The sequence below is a fragment of the Poromitra crassiceps genome, assembly GCF_964638095.1.
Source record: "Poromitra crassiceps genome assembly, chromosome: 10".
In the NCBI taxonomy this organism is placed as follows: domain Eukaryota; kingdom Metazoa; phylum Chordata; class Actinopteri; order Beryciformes; family Melamphaidae; genus Poromitra; species Poromitra crassiceps.
The window spans coordinates 5007561-5035532 of NC_139631.1; the positions used below are offsets into that span (position 1 = coordinate 5007561).

A 27972-nucleotide genomic window follows, 5' to 3' on the forward strand; every position below is an offset into this window, starting at 1 on the left:
GCCCTGGGGCACACCTGTGCTAAGAGTACAGGATCTGGATAGGGATCCTCGCCATAGAACCTGGTATGAGCGGTTAGAGAGATAGGAGGCAAACCAGGAGAGTGCAGATCCTGAGATGCCTAGATCAGAGAGAGTAGAGAGAAGAATCTGGTGATTCACTGTATCAAAAGCTGCAGACAAGTCAAGGAGGACAAGGACAGAGGAGAGGGATGAGGCCTTAGCAGTTTGTAGGGCCTCAGTGACTGAAAGGAGGGCTGTCTCAGTAGAGTGAGAAGCCTTGAAGCCAGATTGTAAAGGATCCAGTAGGTCATTCTGGGAGAGATAGAGAGAAAGTTGTTCGGAAGCAGCCCGTTCAAGGGTTTTGGAAATGAATGAGAGAAGAGAGACAGGGCGGTAGTTCTGGATGGCAGTAGGGTCAAGGGAGGGTTTCTTAAGTACCAGAATTATTCACAGGCGTGGCCAGGCAAGGCTGGGCATTATGTCAATCAAAACCAATCAGATTCCCGTCTTGCAATGGCTGTTTGCGCGATGCAATATGCTGTAATTCTCTCCATGCGTAATAGAGTGTACTCACTTGTGCGAGGACAGAGAGCTTATTGGCAGATCGTCTGTGGTCCATAACAAGTTTTCTCAATTCGTTTCCCTCTTTGCAATGTGATAAAAGTTTCTCAGTGAGTTATAGTTGATTGCCTCACTGAATTATCTGCTAATACCCAATTTTAGCAGCATAATTTGATGTCCTGGCATGACAAGGCTGTGTGTAATGACATATCCAAAAGCGATTTTACTTGCACTGCGCTGGCGCTGCACAGAGATTATGGTGCGCAACCCAGCGCTGAGAGGTATTTGCGTGTAAGAGGTCCTTTTCAAAGCTCTTAGCGCAAAGTAATTGCGCGCTGCTGACGATAGCATAATGCTATCTATCACCACATTTTAGCGCTGAAATGCCTGCTTTGGCTTGTGGCAGCCAATGCCCAGTACAATTATCACAGGCATGCGCTTGTGTCCGCCCCCAATTTGCATTGCGCACGCCGTTAAATGAGCGCAAGCGCTAAATTAGCGCTTTTGGGAAGATATAGCCCATAAGGTTTCTCCCCTGTATGCACTCGGATATGGCTTGTAAGAGTTGAGCCTTGGGCAAAGTTCTTCCGGCAGTAGACACAGCTGTAAGGTTTCTCCCCTTGTGGCAGATATTGGACACCGGACAGTTGTGTGTTCAAATTGGCAGCTTGTCAAACATATACACACACTTTCAGAACTCTATTGGATGTTTATCATTCAAAATAAATGTGTGAGAATGTATGTTCTTTTTTAATACTTTGAAAAATGTTTATTTTGCACATCATACATTGCCGATGTATATGCACAGAAAATATACATTTGTTTGAAACAGAAGAAGGATTTAATCAATTAAAAGAAACAATAATACTGCAGTCGAATGAATCAAAATAAAACATAAACTCCGTTATCTATATACCAACAGACAGGGAACAGACAGGTTATGTGTATGAAGTGCATACTCAATGATGGGTGGGCCTAGGCCCAGCCAGGCCCGCCCATAGCTATGCCCCTACATAATGAGGTGCTACTGCCATCATCAGGACCGTCGGATCTGCTCACTTGCTCATCACCATGAAGCTGAAGCTGATCCTGACTCTGGCTCTCATCTGGACCGTCTTCGGCACCGGTAACTCTGCTCAATTTGATTTCATGGTTTTTCAGAACTGTTTCCTGAATTTACTTTGGCTTCATTATCATCATGTAAAATGAGAGAGCCTGTGTTGTGCATTTTCCTCATAAAGAAATCAAAATAACTATATTCTGACACATGAAACAAATGGTCAGCTATAACGTGATACTGTAATACATTTGAATCATTTAGTCAAGCTACACACATACATGTATGTGCTCAAGGAAGGGACCTTTGTAAGGAATGCCTGGTTGAGGCATGTTGTCACATAATTGTTTTGGAGCATGTTGTCTAAACATTTTGTGTGTGTTAGAAATAGCTTTTAAGTTACTATTTTCTCAAATAAATGTGATTTTGTGTGTGTGATTTTAGGCTGTATAGGATTAGGCTACTATTATTATTGATTTATTTAATTGACTAAGCCACTAATTTACATCAATACAACTTCAAATGTGCACATGCACTTTTAGAAATTGTATCAGAATTTGTGTTTTTCTATGTATCCCAGAATGGGTGAAGGATTATCTGACCGTGGCTGTTGATGTTGATTTCAGAGATGGATGTTTTTTCATGCTGATATAATTTCAGAGGAAATGGTGTTGAGTGCACAACATGTGACAGTTGTCACAAGTTGTCAAGTGGTATTTCATCACTAATGAATTTTACTTCCAATCAAATTTAGAGAAGCTGGAAAATACACCAAAGAGTTCGAAGTGTCACAACATTATACCCAGCTAGTTCACCTCTACGTTTCTCATTTCTGAGGAAAATTAAATTCTATACTCTCCAAGGCCTGTTATTGCTTTGAACAGGTTTTTCCACACATATGAGAAGGGCTGTCTGCCATCTTCCATCATTTTCCCATTTTGTGTCTCCTAAAATTCTCCATGTGCTCCACTCAATTATTGACCGTGAGCAACTCTGACAGCTGCTTGTCTCCTACTCTGCTCTATTTCAGTTCCCGCTGCCGCCAAAATAAAGTGTTATGTGTGCAAAGTCCCGGGCTGCAGATTCACAGCAACAACGTGTGAAGCCAATGTGAAATTCTGCTTTGGTGGGACAGGTGAGTCCCATGTTGCAGATGGAGGCTGCACAAAGGTTGTATAATTGCCAGGACTGGTTATATTAATGCTGCCTTCTATTTTAAACTTCATAAGATCTCTAAAATTAGCTGAACAAAGACAATAACAATGTTATTAATATGGGGGGGGGATCTCTCTTTCATCTAGGGACTCTCGGAGAGATGCACGTTCTGTTCGCTGACTGTGGGCTAGCGGGTCTTGACGAGATGGCGTGTGAAGATCAGAAATGCAAAGTTATAGGCCAAGAGACCAGTGGTGTTAGAGTAGCCACAGTAAAGTGCTGTAAAACTGATTTGTGTAACTCTGAATCGGGCGTCTCTGCCCCGGGTGAACCTGCCAAGTGTAACTCTGGCTCTCGTAACTCTGGCTCGGGTAAATCTGACTCGGCTAAACCTGCCTCGTGTAACTCTGCCTGGGCTGTGAAACTGAGTGTGTTCCCTCTGCTGTTCGCATTCTTGTGTAGCCTTACTTTCATCTGTTAGAACAGAACAGTGCAGGAGGGCACAGTCAGGCACCAATACAGGCACGTGCACAGGCACGCATGCACGGACACGCACGCGCACGCACAAACACACACACACACACATACACGTACACACACACACACACACGCGCGCGCGCGAGGGTGGAAGTAACTTATTAGTGCTTGCTTCAACAGCTACTTCACTCTTATTTAGGCTACTTTTTTTTCTTACGCTGGACAGTTTTTAGGCACTTACTGTATTGAACCATTTACTGTATCAACATCAGTGTTGGGCAAGTTACTTTCAAAATGTAATATACTACATATTACTAGTTACTTGCATTTGAAAGTAATAAGTTACTTTACAATATTACTGTCTGTGTAGAGTAACTCGTTACTTATTACATTACTTTTGCATTACTTTCACCAAAATAACTGCAGTTGCAGAATGACATCGGAACATCCAAAAAAATAATTTAAACCATCTCGAAATCAGTGTAAACTGTCCAAAATTCTAAATGTTATCCTTTTGCTTTATTATTGTCATCTATAGTGGTTATTTGCATAAAAACACACAATTTGATTAGGAAATGATTGTATCTTTTTTTTATGTGCTCTGATTTAAAGAAATGTAACTTAATTTGTAACTGGTGCTACTTGACAAAGTAACTGGTATAATATTAATCAAATCCTATTGGTAATAAGTTATATTACTGAGTTACTGCTAGAAGTAATATGTTACTTTTGTAATGAGTTACCCCCAACAGTGATCAACATCGGTCAAAAATTAAAATGTTCAGCGTATAAAGGAATAGTTTGTGATTGATACTTTTAAGTTCAGACCAAAATGATTAAACTCAAACTCAAACTCAGACCAAATGTGATTATTTGGCCACAGAGATGACTGGCAGAGTGTACAGAGACCAGAGCAGGTGGGACTGTTTCTCACTGACCAGAGTTCCCAGCAGAGATATCTCTATAAGGCTGCTGTTGATTTTAAGTTGATTTTTCATGTGCAGGAATGTTTGTTTTTGTATCTACTATACTTGTTATTATGTGATGGCAGCTATAATGTCTTTATAATTGTCATATCTTCATGCTGATAGCATAAAAACAACAATCAACATGTTAGGGCCTATTATACTGTCCATGCTTATTGGCTGAAATTGTCTTAAAGTCACACTGCACATTATCATCAAATGACATTGTCTTTTTTTGTCTATTGTTGCATCTGTTTTGTTAGGTGTGTTTCAGTGTTGCTGATCAGGTGCTGCCACAGTCTGTTGCCACAACAATATATTTCAGAGGTTTTAGATTCTTATTTTTAATATAATTTCATCATATAACTGTAGCCCATGCTATCTCACGGCCGCTATTTCTGACACCCCCTGAAGGCAACACTGGTGCGACGGGCACCCCCTGAAGGCAACACTGGTGCGACGGGCAGTGATGTCATCGGGACACGTGACAGAAGAGACAGAGCGGCCTGGCTGAGTCCATTTGTTTTGGTGCAAGTCAGTCATAGACAGAAGAGAGAAATGATTTGAGAAGTAAAATATAGATGCTTGAGAAGAAATAAAGACTTAGATACAAGAAGAAGATCCGGACTGGAGACGGAGAAAGACGATACAAAGGAGGATTGACGCTAGTCTACCTGACAGAAATAAACAAGAGGATTCCGCTCCGAAGTGGAAACGGGAGGAGAAGATCGTTCATCTCGTTGCACAAGAGGAGAGAGAGAAGAGTCCTGACTGGTTTTTTGTACACCCCATTCTGAACTGAGAGAGCACGGATCCACGCCCAACTACACCAACCACCTGTCGTCGCCCATACCAACACCCCCCCCCCCCCCTTCCTGCCCATGAACATTGATCCCTGGTAGGAGTGGAACAATTATTATTTTATTGAACTGAGTGCACACAAAGAAAAAAGGTTTGGATATCCATTTTATTTGTTTATTATTTTCCTTTCTGGCCTCTGTTAGGTCAGTGTTGTACAAATTTCTTGTGCATATCACCACCATTAATCCTTTAGATAAAGGGTAAAACGTGGCTCATTGAATCTTGTCTTATTCCTTCCATCAGAGTGTTTAAAAAAAGTACAGCCAGTCTCCATAACCTAGAATTGATGTACCACTGCAATTCGACATTCTTGCATTCAAATACAGTGGGTTACAAAAGTGGCGAGCCTAGCCAGGAGACTGGTTATACACTCTGATTAGAGGAATTCATATATTTCTGAATATTCATCATTACAATATTTTTCATGCTAAACGGAGCCTTATGTCAAAATGGAATATTGCAACTACTATGAAATGCATGGGCCAAGCTGCCTTTTGGTCTCTGGCATTGATGACTCATACTCCATAGAGTTTATTTTTGACAGCTTTAAGGTACATGGTGACGTACTGAAATGTGTAAGAATCCTTAATGAATCAGATAAACCGAATGGGAGGGTTTTGGTAAATTACAAAGATGAAAGATCTGTGGCTCGCATAGATCCAGACTTCTTCAAAACACCATTTAGTCCTGATGATAAAGCAGCATGGCATGTCTCCACCATACAAGAACAAGAGAAAGTGGACGAGCAAAAGTTTGCTGCAGCAATAGCAGGCATAAGCAAGGCCAGCCTGATCCAGATGCTCCAAACTCAACTCTGCAACCTTCAAATGAGTGGTGATGATACAGTAAATGACGAGCATGTAAACAACGAAGTGCCTAAGCCGCCTCACAACTCGTCTTTCCTAGATGAGAGCCTCATCAACCCTCCCAGTGTTCAGAGAGTAATTGTCGAGCATGTAATAAAAACCGAATCTCAGCCCTCCTATGTCAGCAAAATCTGCACCTTCTCGGGAAGAACGCCAAAGCCAAATGGAGAAATTGACTATGAGACATGGCACACCCAAGTAGAACTTTTATTGAGTGACCCTTCAAGCCCAGATACCCAGAAGGTCAGAAAGATCTTGGAGAGCCCAGCTAGTGACCTTGTCAAAAGCCTTGGCATCGACTCCCCGCCCACGCTGTACCTTTCCCAACTTGATGCAGCTTTTGGGGCAGTAGCAGATGGAGAAGAGCTGTATGCAGCATTCCTAAGCGCAAATCAAAACTCAGGCGAGAAACCCTCAGACTACTTGAATCGCCTACACCTGATGCTCGACAAAGCTATTACCGGGGGAGGCGTGTCTGCTGAAGGTTCACACAAGCAACTCATCGGACAATTCTGCAGGGGTTGCTGGGATCAGACAATGCTCATTGAACTCCAGCTTGAGCACAAGAAAACTAACCCCCCGTCCTTCCCTAAGTTGTTGCTGCTTCTCAGAAAGCAGGAAGACAGACGGTTGACAAAATTGAACAGAATGAAGAAGCACCTTGGAAGCGCCAAAGCTATGTCTCACATGCACACCGTGTATGGCCTACCCCATGGTGAAGAGGAGTTAGAAGAAACTGAAACTGATATAAGCCAAAAGGCAACCAAAAAGAGTCTAACTGAGACTCAGAAACTCGCCCAGGAAGTGGCTGAACTAAAGAAACAAGTTGCTTCCTACAAGCCAGCTTCAAGGCCCAACGAGCTTTGTCATGTAGAGATCCCCATTGAAAATGCTGTTAGGGGAAACTGCATGGTCTCAAATGTGACAAACCACAGGGTGAATATGAACCCCTCCAACATGAACCCCTCCAACATGCCCCGAGCCTGGTTCTGTTTTAAATGTGGGGAAGACGGCCACATTGCCGCCCTATGTTTGAATGAACCAAACCCTGCTGCCGTACGCCAGAAGAACCTTGAGCTCAGAGAAAGGCGTGATCAATGGAGGCTGCAGCACCAGGGCCAGCCAGAGTTCTCTTTAAACATGTAGTGGCTCCTGCTGTGGGACATTCAGAAGCCATGCACTCTTCTTCATCTAGTCCCTCGTCAGCTAACCCAAAAACAAATGTAGTGAGGGCCGGACAGTATGCCCAAAACAGCTCACCCCTCGACTATAAACCCTTACCCCATGGTCTCGTAGGGCCACGTTGCACCACGACAGTCCTTATTGAAGGTAACCAGTGTAAATGTATTTTAGATACCGGGTCACAGGTCACCACAGTCTCCGAGAGCTTCTACACAGACCATCTCTCATCCCTTCCTGTTGAACCTATCACCGCTCTACTTGAGATTGTGGGCGCTGGGGGTCAGCGTGTCCCTTATATAGGTTACACCCAAGTCCTAATAACACTTCCAAAGAATGTCACTGGCATAGAAGAAAATATTTCCTCCCTGATTCTTATCGTCCCTAATTGCGACTCTAACTGTGAAATCCCCCTACTGATTGGAACCAATGTACTCGACAGATTGTACCAAGATGGAGTTAAACGAGAAGGGCTGAAATTTCTACAGGGGTGTGAACTCAGTGCTGAATGCCACATGCTATTTCAGTACATTGCTCAGACTCACAGTGAAGAAGAGGAGGCAAGGACAGTGAAATTGTTTGGACGTCGCCCAGTCCTCATTCCAGCCGGACAAAGAGTGTGTGTACTGGGAGGTGTTAGAACGAAGGCATCCACACCTCTTCCGTCATACGCAATGGAGCCCCCTACAACTTCCCCTCTGCCAGGGGGCATCTTCCTGGTACCAACACTAGTGGACGTCCCTTATCGGTCTTTCAGCAAAGTCCCTGTTCTTCTTTGCAATGTGAGTTCACACGACATCACACTACGCCCAAACTGTGTGATAGCGGAGATGACGACTGCTCACTGTGTGACGCCTGTAAAACCCGACGTCGCTCCTATATCCTGTGGTGTTCAGACAGTGAATACGGAACCCCCTCCAATATAGTATCATGCAACCTGGAGAATTCACCCATCCCAGCAGAGTGGAGGAAACGCATCATAGTCAAGTTGAACACCATACCTGAAGTGTTCGCAGTTGACGACTTAACCCATGGTCGCACCTCTGCAGTCAAACACAGGATACGTCTTAATGATGAAACCCCCTTCAAGGAGAGGCCCCGGCCAATTCATCCATGTGATAGAGAAGCTGTTAAGCAGCACCTCCGAGAGCTATTGGAGGCAGGAATCATAAGGGAATCAGAGAGTCCATTTGCTTCCCCTATAGTAGTGGTGAAAAAGAAAAATGGGAAGATCAGACTATGTGTGGACTACCGGAAGCTGAACCTGCGTACTATTAAAGATGCCTACGCCCTCCCCAACATTGAAGAAACCTTCTCAGCCCTTAGCGGAGCTAAGTGGTTCTCTGTTATGGACCTCAAGTCAGGTTATTATCAGGTCGAACTCGCTGAGGAAGACAAACACAAGACTGCATTCACTTGCCCGCTGGGTTTTTTCGAGTTCAACCGCATGCCACAGGGTGTTACCAATGCACCGTCCACATTCCAGCGGTTAATGGAGAGATGTGTGGGAGATCTGCACCTAGACGAAGTCTTGGTGTTCCTGGATGATTTGATTGTCTTCTCAGACACATTGGAGGAGCATGAAACCAGGTTGATGAAGGTGCTGAACAGACTCAGGGACTACGGGCTGAAATTGTCCCCTGACAAATGTAATTTCTTCCAGTCATCGGTGAAGTACTTGGGCCACATTGTGGATGCTAATGGCGTCCACACTGACCCTGAGAAGATATCAGCCTTAAAAAGTTGGCCTAGACCCACCAATCGTGCAGAGCTTAAGTGCTTCTTAGGCTTTGCAGGCTACTACAGGCGCTTCGTACAAGGCTACTCAAAAATAGCAAAGCCGTTGAATAGCCTCACTGCTGGCTACGTGGCTCCAAGGAAAAGGGGAAGGGCCTATAAAAAGAAAAGGGCTCCCACTTCAGAAAGCCCCAACCAGCCTTTTGGAAGGGAATGGACGCAGGACTGCGAAACCGCTTTCAGAACACTCATAGACAGGCTGACCTCAGCACCTGTATTGGCTTTTGCTGACCCCAACCTCCCTTATGTTCTCCACACAGATGCCTGTGGAGAAGGCCTTGGTGCAGCCATTTATCAAGAGCAAGAAGGGAAACTCAGGCCCATAGCCTATGCTAGTCGAGGGTTATCCAGAAGTGAACGCAACTACCCGACGCACAAGCTTGAGTACTTGGCACTGAAGTGGGCTGTGTGTGAAAAGTTCCATGACTTTTTGTATGGCACAGACTTCACGGTTCTCACTGACAATAATCCTCTCACTTACGTGTTGACATCTGCCAAACTCGATGCAGCAGGCCACCGCTGGCTAGCGGCGCTGTCAACATACCGGTTCGATATAAAGTACCGGCCTGGTAACACAAATCAAGATGCAGACGGGCTGTCAAGGCGCCCCCAGGAACCCTCACAGGAAGATGATGCTTTTCTCAAGGAAAAAGAGAGGATTGAGGAGCTTCGTCAACGTGTTTTGGATGCGAATCACCAAGTGCTCTCAGAGGATACCTTTACTGCCCTCTGCCAAAGACACTCAGTGAGACTGGAGCCCTGTGGATATCCAGAGGGACTCCCTGCCTTAGCAGAATCCCTAGCGGTCAGCCCCTCCGCCATTCCCCAGAGTTACACCTGCCTTGCACAAGGGACTATTCCAGGAATGACGCAAGGAGATTGGCATAAGTCACAGAGGGCAGACCCATCCATAAGGCGTGTCATCCAACTCATTGAGGGAGGCATTAAACCCTCGTTCAGAGAGGTTAGGCTGGAGCTACCGGAGGTGAGGACCTTCCTCAGAGAGTGGAACCGACTCGAACTCAAAGATGGAGTCCTATTCAGGAGATATATCGACAGAGGAACAGAAGCTACCAGTTAGTCTTGCCAGAGAAATACAGAACCAAGGCACTAGAAGGTGTTCATGATGAAGTGGGGCACCTTGGCTTTGAACGCGCCCTTAACTTGGCCCAAGCCCGGTTTTACTGGCCAAATATGGCTCGAGCAGTCGATATGAGGTGCCGCACATGCGAAAGGTGCTTCAGAAGAAAAACAAACCCCGAGAGGGCTGCTCCAATGATGAACATCAGTACAAGTTACCCCCTTGAATTGGTCTGTATGGACTATTTGTCTATTGAGCCCGACAACAGAGATACGCGAAATGTATTGGTGATCACAGACCATTTCACCAAGTTTGCCGTGGCAATTCCCACAAAAGACCAAAAAGCAAGAACGGTAGCTAAAGCGCTTTGGGAGAATTTCATCGTCCACTATGGGTTCCCTGCCCGCCTTCATAGCGATCAGGGGAGGGATTTTGAAAGTCACACCATCAAAGAGCTATGTTCCCTGATCGGAGCAGAAAAAGTGAGGACTACCCCCTATCATCCCCGCGGGAACCCAGTTGAGAGGTTCAACAGGACCCTGCTCGGCATGCTTGGAACTCTGGAGGACAAAGACAAGTATCACTGGAGGGACTTTGTGAAGCCCCTTGTCCACGCATATAATTGCACGAGGAACGACACCACGGGCTACTCGCCGTATGAGCTCCTGTTTGGCAGGCAACCAACCCTCCCCATAGATCTCATTTTGGGAGTCAAGCCACAGGGGAATCATGCCACGACCCACTCTGAGTATGTGAAGAGTCTTCGGGAGCGGCTGCGAGAAAGCTATGCTCTAGCTGCAGAGAGTGCACGGAAAATGGGAGAGAAGAACAAGACAAGGTTCAATGCCAAGGTTAGAGCAGCAGAACTGATGGCAGGTGACAGAGTCTTAGTGCAAAATGTCAACATCAGAGGGAAACACAAGCTTGCGGACAAATGGGAGAGGGAAATCTACATAGTAGAGAAGAGGATGGGAGATGGACCAGTTTATGTTGTTAAGCCGGAAAAAGGTGGCGGCCCTCTGCGCACCCTCCACAGGGACCTCCTTTTACCATGTGGGTTCCTACCTCTCACCGATGTGAAGGGACCAGAGAGAAAGGCGCCCTCTAAGGCGATGAAGTTGAGATCCGGAGAGTGGTCAACAATGGGTACGAGAGGCAACACACTGAGCCATGAAGAGGAGGTTGACTGCAGCAGCAGTGATGAAGAGGAGCCCGTGGTGGTACACAGGCCTCAAGTGGCTGTGAGGGAACCCTTCATCAAGAATGTGGAACGGAGAATCGAAAGGAGGCCCCACCGGCTCAGATCAAACTCAGATCATACTCCTACTGCTGAGAACTTAGAAGCCGTCATTGACAGTGTCCGCCATACCCTGGACCACTCCCTCCATGGAGAGCTTCAGGAATATGTGGACACGGATCAACTACATGAGTGTGATGACGGATCGGACCTTACAGCGGTAGAGGACAAAGTAGCCGCACCCATCAACCCTCCGTCTCAATATGAACAGTCAGAATACATAGCTCCACAAGCTGAAATCAGGAGGTCGAGCAGACCACGACATCCACCTGATAGGCTGCACTACGATAGCCTTGGGAGGCCCTTGATTCTGGCTATTTCTGCATTCTGCAAGAGTCTGGAAGGCCTCCTCCAGGGACCTGCCCAATGGCAGACGCATGAAGAGACTCATGCGTTCTAGGGGGGGAGTATGTAGCCCATGCTATCTCACGGCCGCTATTTCTGACACCCCCTGAAGGCAACACTGGTGCGACGGGCACCCCCTGAAGGCAACACTGGTGCGACGGGCAGTGATGTCATCGGGACACGCGACAGAAGAGACAGAGCGGCCTGGCTGAGTCCATTTGTTTTGGTGCAAGTCAGTCATAGACAGAAGAGAGAAATGATTTGAGAAGTAAAATATAGATGCTTGAGAAGAAATAAAGACTTAGATACAAGAAGAAGATCCGGACTGGAGACGGAGAAAGACGATACAAAGGAGGATTGACGCTAGTCTACCTGACAGAAATAAACAAGAGGATTCCGCTCCGAAGTGGAAACGGGAGGAGAAGATCGTTCATCTCGTTGCACGAGAGGAGAGAGAGAAGAGTCCTGACTGGTTTTTTGTACACCCCATTCTGAACTGAGAGAGCACGGATCCACGCCCAACTACACCAACCACCTGTCGTCGCCCATACCAACACCCCCCCCCCCCCCTTCCTGCCCATGAACATTGATCCCTGGTAGTAGTGGTAGGAGTGGAACAATTATTATTTTATTGAACTGAGTGCACACAAAGAAAAAAGGTTTGGATATCCATTTTATTTGTTTATTATTTTCCTTTCTGGCCTCTGTTAGGTCAGCGTTGTACAAATTTCTTGTGCATATCACCACCATTAATCCTTTAGATAAAGGGTAAAACGTGGCTCATTGAATCTTGTCTTATTCCTTCCATCAGAGTGTTTAAACAAAGTACAGCCAGTCTCCATAACCTAGAATTGATGTACCACTGCAATTCGACATTCTTGCATTCAAATACAGTGGGTTACATAACCATTCAGAATACCAAAGATATCAGAGAATTATGAAGTCTTCTTGGGAAAAGGATTGCATCAGATAATATTTCCAGAACTCTTTTTTTTGTTGAAAAGATGATTCCTACTCACATCTAAAAACGATATAACATTGACTCTTGAAATAATTCACAATGAAATGTAATCACAATGAAATGTAATCACAATGAAATCCAGTGACCTGGAACATAGAATATATTTCATGACAGAAGGGTATAGTTTCATAATTTAAATGAGGAAGTGGATAGAGCTTGTAGCAGAACTTTTCACTCATCTCAAGTTTTCTCAAATGTGCCTTCATCAATGTGCACAGTACATCACTGTGGTGATCAGGACAACACACTATTCACAGGTCTTTGTAAGTTACAAGATGTCTTTCAGTTGTAACTGCACAAACCAAAAGGCATCTTAAATTAAAAAGATCCACACAGAGTTTGTGCATGATCTTCAGAGCTGGCTGCAGCTCGGGAGGATTGACAGAGATCTCTTTGAACCAGTAATCCTTTAAAATAACTGTATATTTTCATTAATTTACATTAATTCACCTCTTCTATATTAAATCTATATTAAAAGGGAGCAAGTGGGCAATGTTTGTTTACATTTTTGTTGGCCGGCCACAGCTATGCCGTTTTACGTGCGATCGGACTGACCTGGAGGAGCCGGATTTTTTTATTAGGTGATTGCCCTAATTAATGATGTGATGTCATCAGTGATGATCAGTGATGATTGGGACAGCAGAGCCCTTTGCACTTGACAAGATGATGTTGACTCTGGCACGTTTGGGGTTCGCTATATATTGTTTATTGTCAAGACGCTTTGAGGAATAGACTCCCAGATGAGTCTGTTCTCATCCAGGCTCTGGCTCCGAGTGGACAACAGCTCATTTAAAAATAAATGTAGCCTACTGCAAAATCTGCAATCTGCAACATGTGTAATTATAATTAAAATAAGCATAATAATGACATGTCACCCAACATTATACACAATGTCAATACTGTACAATACACATTCGGTAAAACCATTTCTCATTCATCAAAAAAGTTGTGGATTGCAATTGTAGACCTAATAGAAATGATCGATGATTATTCTAGGATTGTGTAAAATAACTACTTGCATTCCTCTGATATAATATTTTTGTCTAATCTGAAATCCCTATTAATGTAATGTTTCATTGTCAATTAAGGCATTCCAGCGCACTCGCAAACACCGCGTTCGTTTCGCGCGTGTTTTATTTTTTTGACAGATATTTGCAGCCTTCCCCGTTTTATACATCACAACGCTATGCATTGTGGGCAATTCCCTTTCCGTAAGTGGCCATAGCTGCTCCCTTACGGTAAGGGGGCAGAAAGGGCTCACTCCGAGCCCTCATTCACTTTGCGATTTCACCGTGGGACATCCCTAAACCCTCACTCCCTTCACGTGAACGCGCCTCTAAGGGCTTGAGGCAGTAAGGGGGCGGATTGGAATTGGGCCCTTATGTTCCAACACAGCCAGTTACTTCCTATTGTGTTTACACTTCCTGTGACAGTACTAGTGACCAGGTAAAACAGATGGTGTTTTGGACAGGAAGTGAAGTGGGTCAAGTGGGTGGGGCTACATAAGGTGAATAAGTTCAGTCACGATGTCGTCAGTGATGATGGCATCAGTGATGGCATCCATGATGATGTCATCAGTGATGCAATAGGGCAGGTTGTGAGGTAGTGTAGCAAAAGTGGCAAGGAAGGTGGCAGGCATGGAGGACATGGTTTGCATTTCTCAGAGGTGCATTTATTTATAGTGCTCCCATAACAAAATACTTGCAAGTTAAACAAAACAAACAAACAGAACAAAGGAAATAATGCAAAGTTACTTCATAATGAAACTTAAATAATGGCTCGTGTTCGGGCAGCACCGCCTGACCTCTCTCCTGAGGAGACGAAAACCAAATGAATTTATAGCATGACCATTGACTCCTGGCTCTCTTCAGCCTACACCATTCCACTGGAGGTGATCTTTCTCTTTTCCCTTACACAAGGATTTGAAATAGCATGTTCAAAGTTAAACGACAGATTATTCACACAACTATAACTAGTAACAGAATGTTTTGTAATCTCTTCATTACTTTAGAGTATCATAACTCCACAAAATGAACACTCAACAATCAGACAACCCCTCTGCTTGGTTTGCCCCAATGATGTCAGGATGACATCACCGACTGTATAAATGCAGCAGAAGTGCTGGGCGGAGCCCTTTCCCTCCCAACCAAGCCAACATGGTGTATCTGTGTGAACAAGAACAAACAATTGGTGAGCAGCATGGCAGGACAAAGAAACACTGGTTTATATACTGCAAATCAATAAAGGTGAATGACATGAACATGGCTCTGTGTGTGCTTTAACTTATCATTGTACTTTGATGTGACTAACATAATGCGAACACAAACAAAACTAGTATAGTAAATGTTGCAACTGTTACAAAGAAAAGATAAATTATAGCCAACTGAACAATGTATGCATGTATGTATGTATGATATGAACATTAAGGGGATAATGTGAATATTTATGAGACAATAGTGGTGAGGAAACGGAGAGGTCTCACCCACTTTGTCACACAGGTGAGGCCGCGTAGCAGCCAAGCTGCATGCAACACGCAGTAGGCGAGCTGCAGGGTGGGTGAGGCTGCGGGCACACGCAGTGGGCGAGGCTAGGAATCGGACTGGCCTGTATTTTGGCTCTTTTTCAGAGGTAAAGATTAACCCCAAAAAACTAATTTAGCATCAAAATAAAATTTTGGGTGTGGTAGCCTACCTCAAAATCTGAGGGCCTCTGCTGCTAGACTAAAATGTAGCAAGCTAAGCTGCAGGCTACATGCCAAAATAAAAGTAACTTGCTACTGTACATCAAAGCTACACCCCCCAATCAATTTGATCTCAGTGATCAAGAAAAGGGAATTCCAGCACATCAGAATCAGAATCACTTTTATTGCCACAGTATGCAAGTTACATAAGGAATTTGTCTTAGTGTCTGTATGCAGCGTAGCGGTCACATCAATATACAGAGATAAGAAGTAGGAAGCTAACTAAAGACAATCACAAAGTTGCAATTGCAATCAAATAGAATATGTACATGAGTGGTGAACTGTTCTGTGGATGATAAATATGTTATGTTGAATTTACATGAGATTTACTGACTGAGGTAAATAGACGTTAAATAGGCAGTGGATTTACATGAATTTACAGTCAGAGTTAATTAAGAGTTTACAATGAATGTACATGAAATGTACAGGCTAAGTTAAATAGGCATTAAATGTGCAGGGAATTTACATGACATACATACAATTTACATACGTAATAGAGTCCAGCACGCTTCAGCCAGGTTTGGAATAAAAAGGGTCCTGGTGCTCAACAGTGGAGGACAATATGCATAAAATAATATTTTACCTGGGCACTTCACACAGACTACCCGAAGTAAAGACACCGGAGCACTCTTTTCCGTCTGCACGTTTTAATATAGAAGGGGCTGACTGACGTTTCGACAGACAAGTCTGTCTTCCTCAGAGTCAAGCAGAACACTGAAAAATGGGAGGTTTATATACCCTCCTCCACAGTGATGTCATTAGCAGCCATTTTGAATAATAATAATAGGAAAAACAATGACACAAATATGACATCAAACAATTTACAAATGGGGATATGAATGTGGGGGAAAAAAAAATGTATATATATATAATACATATATCACTGTTTTCCCAAGGACGATAGGCTATATCGAAGGGGGAAAAAACCACAAATCAACATATACCCATCACTATTTACAGTATTTACATGTTCTAAATAAAGACTTCCACTAAGAGTCAAAAGGAGAACAGAGAGAACAGTCTTTCTTTTCTCTGTTCTCCTTTTGACTCTTAGTGGAAGTCTTTATTTAGAACATGTAAATACTGTAAATAGTGATGGGTATATGTTGATTTGTGGTTTTTTCCCCCTTCGATATAGCCTATCGTCCTTGGGAAAACAGTGATATATGTATTATATATATATACATTTTTTTTCCCCCACATTCATATCCCCATTTGTAAATTGTTTGATGTCATATTTGTGTCATTGTTTTTCCTATTATTATTATTCAAAATGGCTGCTAATGACATCACTGTGGAGGAGGGTATATAAACCTCCCATTTTTCAGTGTTCTGCTTGACTCTGAGGAAGACAGACTTGTCTGTCGAAACGTCAGTCAGCCCCTTCTATTAAAACGTGCAGACGGAAAAGAGTGCTCCGGTGTCTTTACTTCGGGTAGTCTGTGTGAAGTGCCCAGGTAAAATATTATTTTATACAATTTACATACATCTGGACTAGGCCTACAGGTTTGCCACTGATATTCATGGGGACAATTACAATTACTAGATGGTAAAATTGGGAGAGATAGTCCATGGGCCAGACCAGATTCCGGTACCACTCAAGGTGGCAAAACTTAAGGTGGCAGCTTAAATTTTTTGATAAGATACATGTCTGTAGATACTTTGGTATGATAGCCATTCCTTAGTGGTAGCTGACACACGGTTATCAGCTCTTGAAGTTAACAACCCCTAAGTAAATTGCATGTTAAGATGCTGGTGCATAACCTTGTGTAGCTCATGGTCAGGACTTTTTTCAATGTGTTATAATATTGTGTTTGGTCCTATCTTAAAGGGGACCTTCTTAGCTTAACGCCAGGTGTGACTTTTTCTGACAAATATAGCTCTTCAAACTGTCAATGACACACATTTTTCAACAATTTTCGCCTAAACTATATACTTTCTTTTAGCCCTGTGGAATCAAGGAACATCAGAGACACAAAACACAAAACCTGGAATACTCCCAGGACTCCATGGATTCAGGAAATGTACTGTATAATATAGCCATAATATTTCATTATGAGATGTGATTATAGGCCTTAAATATGAAGAACGACTTTGGCAGAAATCTCACGTCTTCAAGTCCTTGGGCCAGACCAAATGAAGAATATGCTTAGACATACTTGAGTCTGAAGGTAAACATTTCATCCAAACTGCAATAACTATGTAAAATATAGTATGTAAATAAATAAATATCTTAATTTTTTTAATGTAAACATGAACGGCATAAAGGCTAAAGATGAATGAGCCAACAAGCTAGCTAGGGATGTGTGATTGCATCCGTTATTATGGTTGCCTAATATGGTTAGGCATTACAAACCGCACGTCCAGTTCAAACCATCTCTCACCCTTAGTCTACAGGCTGGTTTGCCGACTGTATAGATGGAACATCGACAACTCGGCTGTGACCTCACTCAACCGTGAAATCCTTCGCTCCCAGTTTTAAAGGAATGGGCCATATATTGCAATCCATATGCCATCTGTTATTATGGTTGCATAATTATGGTTAGGCATCACAAACCGCACGTCCAGTTCAAACCATCTCTCACCCTTAGTCTACAGTTAGTGACAAGGTGAGAGACAGAGATCTTTCAATTGTGAAGGTCTCTCACCCACAGTTAACAGGCAGGGTTAAGAAAAGCCTGACTGTGGTGAGCACACTTGGGGAAGTAGTTTTCAGCCTACCTTTCCTAGCAGTTCTTCTGGTGAACATGTTTTCTCTCACCACACAAAATGCTTGAACTGGATACATTCAAATGTGATGGAGAGGATGGGGGGGGCACCTACACACCAATCACGATTCTTTCTCATTATGCATATATTCTTTTAGTATTGAAGATTAATTTCGGCCGCGGAGTAGGCCTAATATATAAAGAAAATTTGACGAAGCTTTTAAATAATTGATTTGAATGTGTGGTGCCCTCCCAACAAGCCAAATTGGGGCGGCTGTGGCTCAGGAGGTAGAGCGTGTCATCCACCAACCAGAAGGTCGGTGGTTCGATCCCTGGCTCCTCGAAGTGTCCTTGGGCAAGACACTGAACCCCAAATTGCTCCCGATGGCTGTGCCAGCACCCTGCGTGGCAGCTGGCCACCTTCAGTGTGTGAATGGGTGAATGTAGGCACATTGTAAAGCAAAGCGCTATATAAATGCAGTCCATTTACCATTTTACTATTTACCAAATTGGCTGGTGCCCCCGGGCACTTGCCCGATGCGATATATGGATAAACCTGGCCCAGAGTCTTAGTTATTATTCTGGCCTTAATTGAGGGGAGGTGGGGCTTTATGTATCCAGGGCTCCAGGCCCAGGCGCACGTCATGTCATAATCCGCCTATGGTTCTTAGACCATACTAGAAGACCTAAGGAATCGATTGGTACCAACCATGTCAACATAGCATGGGGGCAAAATAATGCTCCAAAGTTAGGCTACATTTTGGCGAGGGAAAAAATTGGCATGGCCATTTTCAAAGGGGTCCCTTGACCTCTGACCTCAACATATCTGAATATGATATCTGGTCTATGGGTAGGGTTAGGGCTACACACCTTGAGTCGCATGCACTTTCTGTCAGAAAGGTCTTTCCCTTTGAAAATGTTGAAGCTGAAGTCTAAATCTAACTTTAATACAAGTTTTTAATGCAAGTTCTAATCATTATTTAGAGAATGTATTTTTTGATTTTTAAATTATAATACATTTTAATCTAATGTAATTTCACGTAACAACATTTATTTTTGGCCCACGGCCCTCCATCCAGATACATTTTGGCTCTTCATACGAAACAATTTGGGCACGTCTGATTTAGCAGCTGTGCCGGACTGTTACGCTGTTCTGCTGTTGGGATAGGCGCATGTCTGATATTCTGAATATAGAAGCTGTACAGTAGTACGGTATACATAAGGTTGTACATTGACTTCCCTGCTCTGCTGCTGTGTTTGGTCATTAAATAAATGAGAGAGAAAGGGAGAGTCCTCCAAAGATATGTCGGTTCATTCTTTGTGTTTGGATACGTGAATGTTCTTCATTAAGAGTGAGAGAGAATTGACTGAATTCTGTATGCACAATATATAAGGAGACAATAATTGTTTTGATCATTGTAAAGCCACAGCATAGTAAAGAGGATATCAATGTGATGTGTGTAGTTCTTCATAGAGCTAGTTCTTTGTAGCCTAGCTACAACGTCACCGGGGCAGTGAAGCTATATTTTAATGTACAGTAGCTGGTAGCTTTAAGCTCACTACATTTTCCAAGTAGCTTGCCCAACACTGTTGAACACACGAGATACGAGTGGACTTTACTCGATGGAAAGATGAGAGACAGACTGAGAAATACAGGTGTTTGAGAGTAGATTGAGGTGGTTAGAGAGACAAAATCAGGGAGATGGACAGGGGGTGAATCTGAACACTCTATGAACCATTCAGAGCATAGCATCAAATTCAAAATACTAATGTTAGTTGTCCACAGTTGTTCATACTCACATGTTATTTGGAGGACATATCCTTTTTCCATCCATTTTCATGTCAATAAAAAGGAAAATCCTTGAAGTCTGATTTTTCTCCTCGCCTCTCATTGTCACTACGTGCCCCGCGCCCCCGTCGAAGCTTCAAATCTATTGGAATACTTGTCACTGAAGCTTTGAAGCCCAAAAATGGTATTCGGGCACAGCCCTAAAAACAATGCACTCCGCTCCTACCATGATTAGCCTACTGACAGTGATTGTCATATTTTGGAAAAGTCTGATCATCTACGTTTACTCTTATAACAAATGTCCAACATGTGGTAACTTGAGAGTTCATTCCACCAGTGAACTATTGCTGGGGGGTTGGATGCTTTACAATTTAAAGCTATGCATTTCCTAGCTGCCAACAGGGCAAGATCTACGTATTTGCTTCCATATGTATCCCACCTATCAGACCTACAAGTTCCCAAAAGAGGTGAAAGGGGAATAGATACATGTAAACAATGTGATATTATCTTGGTTAGAGTTACAAAACTAGAACGACCGCACCGCGGATTTATGCCTCCGTCATTAGTTCATTCTTGAGTCCAAATCGCCATTTGAGGCAAATTGGAAGAAATTCCGTCAAGGCGCTCCTGAGATGTTGCATTACAGAGCTTGGAAATTGGGTGTGTGAGGTCACAGTGACCTTGAACTTTGACCTTTGATAACCAAAATGGAATCAGTTCATCCTTGTGTCCAAGTCGATGTTTATGTCAAATCAGAAGAAATTCCATCAAGCCATTCTTGAGATATCGCGTTAACGAACTTGGGAATGGTGTTCCCGTCACAGTGACCTTGAACTTTGACCACCAAAATGTAATCAGTTCATCCTTAAGGCCAAGTTAATGGTTGAGGCAAATTTGATGAAATTCCGTCAAGGCATTCCTGAGATATCATGTTAACAAGCCTGAAAATGGTGTTCGAGAGGTCACAGTGACCTTGACCTTTGACCACCAAAATCGAATCAGTCCATGCTTGAGTCCAAGTCGATGTTTGCATGTTAGCACTGTCGCCACCTAATGGGTCCGTAAAATAGGTTATACACCTTCAATAGCTACAATATTTTTACAGCAGATGCACGAGGCTTTGATCCACATCCCACCGTCAAAAAACGCAATTGACGACTTTAGTCGTCTTTGGCACTCAATGAGTTAAATAAAGCTAACTTATGGTTGGAGGAACATTTATGAATTTTCGTACAAATATACGACCAATCCTCTTGCTGTATTTCAATAATGGAGATCTTTCCACAGTCATAGTCACAAACACTTCTTTCAATTCTAACACTGCAACTGAGCCATTAGTCCAGGGGTGGGCAAAAAAAAATTCCAGAGGGCCATACTGACTTACATCAAGTGGGCGAAGAGCCACACATTGGAGATTATACCTGCCAACACTCCTGATTTTCGCGGGAGTCTCCCAATTTTTAACCCTCTCTCCCGTTGTGATTGGTAAATTCTTGTTATTCTCCTGATATAATAGTGATAGAAATCAAATGGCTGTAGCAGATGAGATTTATGAACATAATTCTGCCTTTTATTGAGTTTTTGGGAGTCGTTTTGTTTTTTTTGGAGGACCTTGGGCGCCGGATTGGGATGGTCCAGGGGCCAGGTCCGGCCCTGGGGCCGCATTTTGCCCATGTATGCATCAGTCCCTTGGATTGTGGCAAATATTGGACACTGGACAGTTGTGTGTTCAAATTGGCAGCTTGACAAAAATATACATACACTTTCAGAACTCTATTGGATGTTTATCATTCAAAATAAATATGTGAGAATGTATGTTTTTAAAATACATCGAAAAAGGTTTATTTTTGTAGCCTACATCATACATTGCCTATGTATATGACACACAGAAAATATACATTTCTGTTTGAAAAAGAAGAAGGATTTAATCAATTAAAATAAACAATAATACTGCAGTCAAATGAATCAAAATCACACATAAACTCCGTTATCTATATACCAACAGACAAGGTTGTGATAATGCAGTGCATACTCTCTGAATCATATTCCTGATCTGATTCTTATGTACAATTATACAAGGATTTAGCTATTAAACTGTTTTCCTATGACACATGTGTGTGCTATAGGCAGCCTATTAACTGTTAGTGATGTGCAAAAGATCATAATATATCAATAGACAAGGTTAAGTGAATGAAGTGCATACTCAATGACCACCAATGACCACCATTGGAGGTTTTAAAGTCTTGTGATTGGATGGGCCTATAGGCAAGAAGTGGGTGGGCCTAGGCCCAGCCAGGCCCACCCATATGCCCTCCCCCCCCCGTGAGGTACCGTGTTCTTGCCATCATCACGACCGTCTGATCTGCTCACTTGCTCATCACCATGAAGCTGAAGCTGATCCTGGCTCTCATCTGGACCGTCTTCGACACCAGTAACTCTGCTCAATTTGATTTCATGGTTTTTCAGAACTGTTTCTGAATTTACTTCATTATCATCATGTAAAATGAGAGAGCCTGTGTTGTGCATTTTCCTCATAAAGAAATCAAAATAACTGTATATTCTGACACATGAAAGGAATAGCTTTGAATTTACTATTTTCTAAAATAAATTAGATTTTGTGTGTGCGATTTTAGGCTGCATAGGAAGATTAGGCTACTATTATTATTGATTTATTTAATTGACTAAGCCGCTAATTTACATCATACAAGTTTTAAAAAAATGATCAGAATTTGTGTTTTTCTATGTATCCCAGAATGGGTGAAGGATTATCTGACCGTGGCTGTTGATGTTGATTTTGGAGAAGGATGTTTTTTTATGCTGATAATTGAAAAGGAAATGGTGTTGAGTGCACAACATGTGACAGTTGTCACAAGTTGTCAAGTGGTACATGTATTTAATCAGTAATTAATTTGGCTTCCAATCAAATTTAGACAAGCTGGAAAATACACCAAAGAGTTCAAAGTGTCACAATTATACCCAGCTATCACCTCTACAGTATGTTTCTCATTTCTGAGGAAAATACATTTCTATACTCTCTAATGCCTGTTATTTATTTGAATAGGTTTTGCCACACATATGACAAGGGCTGTCTGCCATCTTCCATCATATTCCCATTTTGTGTTTCCTAAAATTCTCCATGTGCTCCACTCAATTATTGACCGTGAGCAACTCTGACTGCTGCTTGTCTCCTACTCTGCTCTATTTCAGTTCCCACTGCCGCCACACTAAAGTGTTATCAGTGCAGGACACCGGGCTGCAAATACACTGAAAAAGAGTGTAAAGACAATGTGAAAGTCTGCGTTAGAGTGACAGGTGAGTCCCATGTTGTAGATGGAGGCTGCACAAAGATTGTGTACCGTAATTGCCAGGAGTCATGACTGGTTATATTAATGCTGCCTTCTATTTTAAACTTCATGAGATCTCTCAAATTAGCTAATCAAAGACAATAAAAATGTTATTAATATGGGGGGGTCTCTCTTTCATCTAGGGACTCTCCTCCTAATGAAGAACGTTTCATTCGCTGCCTGTGGGGTACTGGGTCTTGATGAGACGGCGTGTCAGAAAGGCCAAGGGATAGTCCAAGTGATAGACCTGGTGTTCAAGGATGTTCCAGCACTCCAACTGATGAAGGGTCTTACAGCACCCACAGCAAATTGCTGTACATCTGATTTGTGTAACTCTGGCTCTCGTAACTCTAGCTCGGGTAAATCTGCCTCGGGTAACTCTGCCTGGGCTGTGAAACTGAGTGTGTTCCCTCTGCTGTTCGCATTCTTGTGTAGCCTTACTTTCATCTGTTAGAACAGTGCAGGAGGGCACAGTCACCAATACAGGCACGTGCACAGGCACGCAGACACGCGCACGCCCACGCACACACACACACACACACACACATACACACACACACACACACACACACACACACACACACACATACACACACACACACACACACACACACAAGCGAGGGTGGAAGTAACTTATTAGTGCTTGCTTCAACAGATACTTCACTGTTATTTAGACTACTTTTTATGCCTCCGCCGGCGATAGCCAGGCCGGAGGCATTATGGATCCCTGTTGTCTGTCCGTCCGTCTGTACGTATGTCCGTCCGTACGTACGTATGTCCGTCCGTCCGTCTGTCCGATGTTCGTTAACGCGATATCTGAGGAACGCCTTGACGTAATTTCATTAAATTTGCCTTAAACATCCACTTAGACTCAAGGATGATCTGATTAGATTTTGGTGGTCAAAGGTCAAGGTCACTGTGACCTCACACACCCAATTTCCAAGCTCTGTAACGCAACATCTCAGGAGTGCCTTGACGGAATCTCTTCCAATTTGCCTCAAATGGCGATTTGGACTCAATAATTAACTAATGGCGGAGGCATAAATCCGCGGTGCGGTCGTTCTAGTTTTTTCTTATGCTGGACAGTTTTTAAGCACTTACTGTATTGCACCATTTACTGTATCAACATCAGTGTTGGGCAAGTTACTTTCAAAATGTAATATACTACATATTACTAGTTACTTTCATTTGAAAGTAATAAGTTACTTTACAATATTACTGTCTGTGTAGAGTAACTCGTTACTTATTACATTACTTTTGCATTACTTTCACCAAAATAACTGCCGTTGCAGAATGACATTGCCGCCCCGGAACATCCCCAAAAATAATTTAAATGTCTCGAAATCAGTGTAAACTGTCCAAAGTTCTAAATGTTATCCTTTTGCTTTGTTATTGTCATATATAGTGGTTATTTGCATAAAAACACACAATTTGATTAGGAAATGATTGTATCTTTTTTTATGTGCTCTGATTTAAAGAAATGGAACTCAATTTGTAACTTGTACTACTTGACAAAGTAACTGGTATAATATTACTCAAATCCTATTGGTAATAATTTATATTACTGAGTTACTGCTAAAAGTAATATATTACATGTGACTTTTCTAACCCCAACAGTGATCAACATCAGTCAAAAATTAAAATGTTCAGCATATAAAGGAATAGTTTGTGATTGATACTTTTAAGTTCAGACCAAATGTGATTATTTGGCCACAGAGATGATTGGCAGAGTGTACAGAGACCAGAGCAGGTGGGACTGTTTCTCACTGACCAGAGTTCCCAGCAGAGATATCTCTATAAGGCTGCTGTTGATTTTAAGTTTATTTTTCATGTGCAGGAATGTTTGTTTTTGTAGCTACTATACTTGTTATTATGTGATGGCAGCTATAATGTCTTTATAATTGTCATATCTTCATGCTGATAGCATAAAAACAACAATCAACATGTTAGGGCCTATTATACTGTCCATGCTTATTGGCTGAAATTGTCTTTATTAAAGTCACACTGCAGATTATCATCAAATGACATTGTCTTTTTTTGTCTATTTTTCCATCCGTTTTGTTAGGTGTGTTTCAGTGTTGCTGATCAGTTGCTGCGTCAGTCTGTTGCCACAACAATATATTTCAGAGGGGTTTAGATTTTTTTATTATAATTTCATAACATAACCATTCAGAATACGAAAGATATCAGATAATTATGAAGTCTTGTTGGGAAAAGGATTGCATCAGATAATATTTCCAGAACTATTTTTTTGTTGAAAAGATGATTACCTGTAACTCACATCTACAAACTATAACATTGACTCTTGAAATAATTCACAATGAAATGAGTCACACTGAAATCCAGTGACCTGGAACATAGAATCTATTTTATGACAGAAGGGTGTTAGTTTCATAATTTAAACGAGGAAGTGGATAGAGCTTGTAGCAGAACTTTTCACTCATCTCAAGTTTTCTCAAATGTGCCTTCATCAATGTGCACAGTACATCACTGTGGTGATCAGGACAACACACTATTCACAGGTCTTTGTAAGTTACAAGATGTCTTTCAGTTTAAACTGCACAAACCAAAAGGCATCTTAAATTAAAAAGATCCACACAGAGTTTGTGCATGAATGAATATATATATACAGTATATATACAGTATATATATATATTTCAATCATGAGAGGCCAGTTGGTAGGATTTAACGAACTTTATTTAGCAATCGGCATGCATGGCAAATACTTTGGCGCATGACTCCATTAGCCAGTGGCGCTGCTCTTGAGGCAAGAGGAGGGCATCTGCATAGGCTAGGAGATCCCCCAAAAGGAAGATCTGATTACCGGAGGTTAATTGAGATCTACGGGCACCGGTAGTTGATTGAACTTTTCTGGCCTTCGACCTTTTAGTGACTTACAGCTATTTGCGGCTGGCGCTCCCAGCTCGGTCGGGCCTTCGATCTTGGTACATTAGTAATTGATTGTACTTTTCTGGCCTTCGACCTTTTTAACGACTTATGGCTACTTGCGGCTGGCGCTTCCCAACTCGGTCGGGCCTTCGATCTTGATCCCCCTACTTGCGTTGCGGCTGGCGCTCCCAGCTCGGTCGGGCCTTCGATCTTGGTACATTAGTAATTGATTGTACTTTTCTGGCCTTCGACCTTTTTAACGACTTATGGCTACTTGCGGCTGGCGCTTCCCAACTCGGTCGGGCCTTCGATCTTGATCCCCCTACTTGCGTTGCGGCTGGCGCTTCCCAGCTCGGTCGGGCCTCGCAGCCTCTTGTTACATGACTAGCATGTCACTGTATTAACTGTTTTAGCTTTTGGTATTATTTATGGTCAACAGGAACGCCAAAGGCGTTTTACCTTGAAATTCGTTAACAGGAAGTGGTGAGTTAGGACTGGGTAGCTTGACGCGGAAAAACGTGAAATGAGACAGCCAGCGTGAATGTAAACGACGACGCTGTTACTGTCAGAGTGGTGATAAACAACACGGCCTCAATGCAAACGTTTCAAGCTTTGCTGTTAAGAAAAATTATGCTGATCTGTCAACATCCCCTGGGCCGTCTGACTTCGGTCTTAAGGTTATGACACTCAAACTGATGCCCAGACGTGCTCCATGAGCCAAGTTTTTTTTTTTTTTTTTTTGATGATCTCAACAACATGCTGACAGAATTATGGATGAAATATACAATGTGCGGTGATAATGTCACCGTCATCAGGCAGCGACGTGACATCTTTTACTCACGCAACCTCCCGTTTATTTACGGTTAAAGTAAAGACTTAACTGCCCGGTGAGAGGGATCCGCGCCTGCCGTGCAACTGACCACAAGCGACGTGGAATGGAACGGCCTGTGATGCCTGCTTGGAGGAGCCTGGGTGCGGACGCAGCTGAACACCCGGGACAGGATAGGCTGCTGAGCTGTGGCGCGGCCCGTCGCAATGGCGCGCCCCGTGCCTTCTCGTCGTGGCATACAGTACGTCGGCGGCCTGTGGCACGGCCGCTTCGCCGGTGTCGTCAGGCATCTCGTAGGGCAAATACGCTCCGTGGCTGATCCGGAACAGGGTATCGTTGTTTAAGCTGTCGTCTGTCCATGGACTGCTCTGGCTCGGGATCCGACATGCCAGGAGTGGGGTGGGGAAGCGTTGAGAGATCCGCAGGGATTATCCACGGGTAAAGAGGACTTGGGGGTGCTGATTCGGTCTGCAGATGTGGTGCAAAACAGCCGCAAAACAACGCTTCGGAGGACGGCTCAGGGGAGATGGACTGCCGTGAAGCTGCTGCTGCTATGATCGGCCAGAGAGAGAGAGGTGACGTAGAACCCTTGCTATATATATGAGAATTAACTGACGTCATATCTGACGTCATTACAGACGTCATACTAAGACTTTGACTGACCACGTCATACTAGAACTTGACTGACGTCAGGGTGTGATCGGATTAGATTATGCACGAATGGCCTTCAGCTTGAAATATGGTCTAGAGACCTCACATATACATATATATATATATATATATATATATATATATATATATATATATATATATATATATATATATATATAATAGGCCTACAGGTTTGCCACTGATATTCATGGGGACAATTACAATTACTAGATGGTAAAATTGGGAGAGAGGAATCATATGTCTATAGGAAAACACTTTTTGAACAGAACCTATCAGATTCATAATAATGAGAAACATAGCAAAGTTTACTTATAGCCTACACAATATTCCAAAAACTGA

General features: G+C 42.9%; 1 protein-coding gene across 3 annotated transcripts; it reads left to right on the forward strand.

Annotated features, from left to right (window-relative positions):
* Positions 1-1611: 1611 nt before the first annotated feature.
* LOC310783851 (uncharacterized protein) lies at positions 1612-25254 on the forward strand. 3 transcript variants are annotated; one of them, XR_014553105.1, is made up of 4 exons: positions 1612-1687; positions 2649-2753; positions 2920-3509; positions 24861-25254. XR_014553105.1 is itself a non-coding variant. In XM_083644758.1 (3 exons), exons 1-3 carry the CDS (start codon positions 1633-1635, stop codon positions 3252-3254), a joined length of 495 nt encoding a protein of 164 aa, XP_083500884.1. In that variant the 5' UTR covers positions 1612-1632; the 3' UTR covers positions 3255-3991. The 3 variants fall into 3 exon arrangements, 1 of the variants encoding a protein (XP_083500884.1); XR_014553106.1 differs by lacking the exon at positions 24861-25254 and adding an exon at positions 4003-4532; XM_083644758.1 differs by lacking the exon at positions 24861-25254 and having other exon boundaries at positions 2920-3991.
* The last annotated feature ends 2718 nt before the right edge of the window (positions 25255-27972 follow it).

Excerpts from the sequence above, each read along its gene's own strand:
- LOC310783851 (XM_083644758.1), top strand. The coding sequence starts at position 1,633 with ATGAAGCTGAAGCTGATCCTGACTCTGGCTCTCATCTGGACCGTCTTC. Across the intron at positions 1,688-2,648 it reads CTGGACCGTCTTCGGCACCG|TTCCCGCTGCCGCCAAAATA; the intron begins GTAACTCTGCTC and ends GCTCTATTTCAG. Across the intron at positions 2,754-2,919 it reads ATTCTGCTTTGGTGGGACAG|GGACTCTCGGAGAGATGCAC; the intron begins GTGAGTCCCATG and ends TCTTTCATCTAG.